At 38.2% G+C, this 2,050-nt stretch overlaps 1 protein-coding gene across 1 annotated transcript in view; it reads left to right on the forward strand.

The window, feature by feature from the left end:
* The window catches only part of inpp5l (inositol polyphosphate-5-phosphatase L), a gene marked incomplete in the record, with an annotated part of 67,508 nt that overhangs the window by 19,034 nt on the left and 46,424 nt on the right, over positions 1-2,050 (forward strand). The window contains 1 exon segment of the mRNA XM_032516332.1: positions 1,286-1,373. Coding sequence (XP_032372223.1) covers positions 1,286-1,373 — 88 coding nt within the window.

The following is a 2,050-nucleotide window of genomic DNA, read 5'->3' on the forward strand; positions in this document are numbered from 1 at the left end:
TCCGGTTTCTTCCCACCATAAAGACGTGCATGCTGGGAAACTAGGACTACAGTTGAAAAATAGCCAATTGGCTAACACTGGCGCATTTACAAAAATATTCATTAATGTGCATTGTCCTAAGCAAATAAATAAGATAAATATTAAAAAATATGTATTTTACCTTTATTTAACCAGGAAGTCCCTTGAGATTGAAATCTCTTTTCCGAGGGAGACCCGGCCGAGACGGCACACCGGTTACGATATAAATAAAAATACAGCAGAGTCAGAATCACACATGGAGGAAAGGAACAGGTCACATGTGCCAGTTGCATCTTTGAGCTACATGGCATTTCAACATGGCCTTAAATTAATTTAATGAGACTATAGATCATTTAGAGGGAGCAGGTTTTGCAAGTTATTCCAAGACCATGGAGCGAAGTAAGAGAAGGCTTCTCTCCCCACCTCAGTAAAAACCCTTGTTATCTGGTGAGAGCGCCACCTGGTGGAGCGGAGATGAAACCTTAACCCTTAATCTTGTACTTTTAAAATAGTGAAAAATAGCTTGTTTTTGTCCACTAAACAGTCCCAATCCCAAATATATTCAGTTTCCAACCAGAGAAGATTAAGGGAACCAACAAATATTCGAATTTGAGAAGCTAACAGTTAAGTTTCAATAGTTATACTTCGAAAATTACTTTATAAAATCCAGTAGGCCTGGTATTTCTTCACTTGGCTTTGGTTTTATCGTGTGAATTGTTTTGTTTTACATTTTGTATTGTTGCCTGTTATGCACCGTGTATTTCTTTATTGTTATTGTTTTATCGAGGCAGATTTTAAATCATTGGGTCAACTTCTGTTGCTTTGAAATGTGTCTTTGCATTTCATTTTCTGTCCTTCAACCAATCCATTTATTAGATTAGATTCGACTTTATTGATCCCAAGTTGGATTATTTCAGTGCTCCTGAAGCAAAATATATGCCACACATACAGAATGCACAAGAAATACTAAACAGGATTGAATACAAGAACATCTATTCAAAGAATTAAGATACGAAAAAATACAAAGGAAAGAATTTCCAAACGTATGTACAAGTTGGGAATAAAAATGTACAACCTAGGTAAATTGTATTTATAAAGATGTAAGTCAAACCATCCATCCGTCTTCATCCGCTTATCTTAATAAATACCGATCCATGGTTGTATTGCCTGAGGCAGGAAGGACTTCTTGTAGCGGTGGGTGCGATATCTTCAGCTCTACGAATAAAGGAACCGACCTTTTCGCTGCATTGCCCTCTGTTGTTTGCAGGAGCATCGAGTCCAGTGAGGAGATGAAGGACTTTGACAGAGTGTGCGTCTACGTGGACAACCAGTTCCAGGCCGAAGACAGCTTCACGGTAAGAAGCAAGAGACCAAGGTCTCTGTGAGACCAGTTCCCACGTCCCTCCACTAGATGGCGTCCTCCTCCACGTCAGAGCTCAGAGGTCGAGGAGGCGTGGGACTGCAGATGAGGAAAGCAGGAGCTGGTTTCTGCCCAGTTTGTAGAACTCAGTGGAACATTTGCACATGCAAATAATCTATTACAATTTGGATATTAATAGAGTTTTGTTTCCATCTGTACTTCTTTTGCAAACAGATTTTCTGGACTGTTGTTATCACCATGTCTGTGTCTAAAACGGTGGAAAAGCTACAGCACTAAATAAACCTAAAGACAAAACTTCCAGCACAAATATCTATTGATTTAATGATTAAATAAGGAAGTGTCTCCAATGTTTTAACAGTGCATGCTGTAGTACAACTAGGAGACAACTTACAACTAAGGTAAGAATATAAGGAGAATATCTGTCCTGTTTGGAGCACGCATTCATAAGCCAGGCAAGAGTTTGTTTTTTTATTTTTCTCAGCTGACCCCAGGGGGGCTCCGTGTCAAAGACGTTGGAAGTATTTTTTTTCTAAATTATTTTTTGGGGTTTTTCTTTTTAATGATTTTAATTTGTTAAATTTTTAATTTGTTTATTAATCCCCACAAATTACAATTTACACTCTGCGCACACACTTTGTTAGTAATCACACA

Source organism: Etheostoma spectabile, chromosome 5 (assembly GCF_008692095.1).
Source record: "Etheostoma spectabile isolate EspeVRDwgs_2016 chromosome 5, UIUC_Espe_1.0, whole genome shotgun sequence".
In the NCBI taxonomy this organism is placed as follows: domain Eukaryota; kingdom Metazoa; phylum Chordata; class Actinopteri; order Perciformes; family Percidae; genus Etheostoma; species Etheostoma spectabile.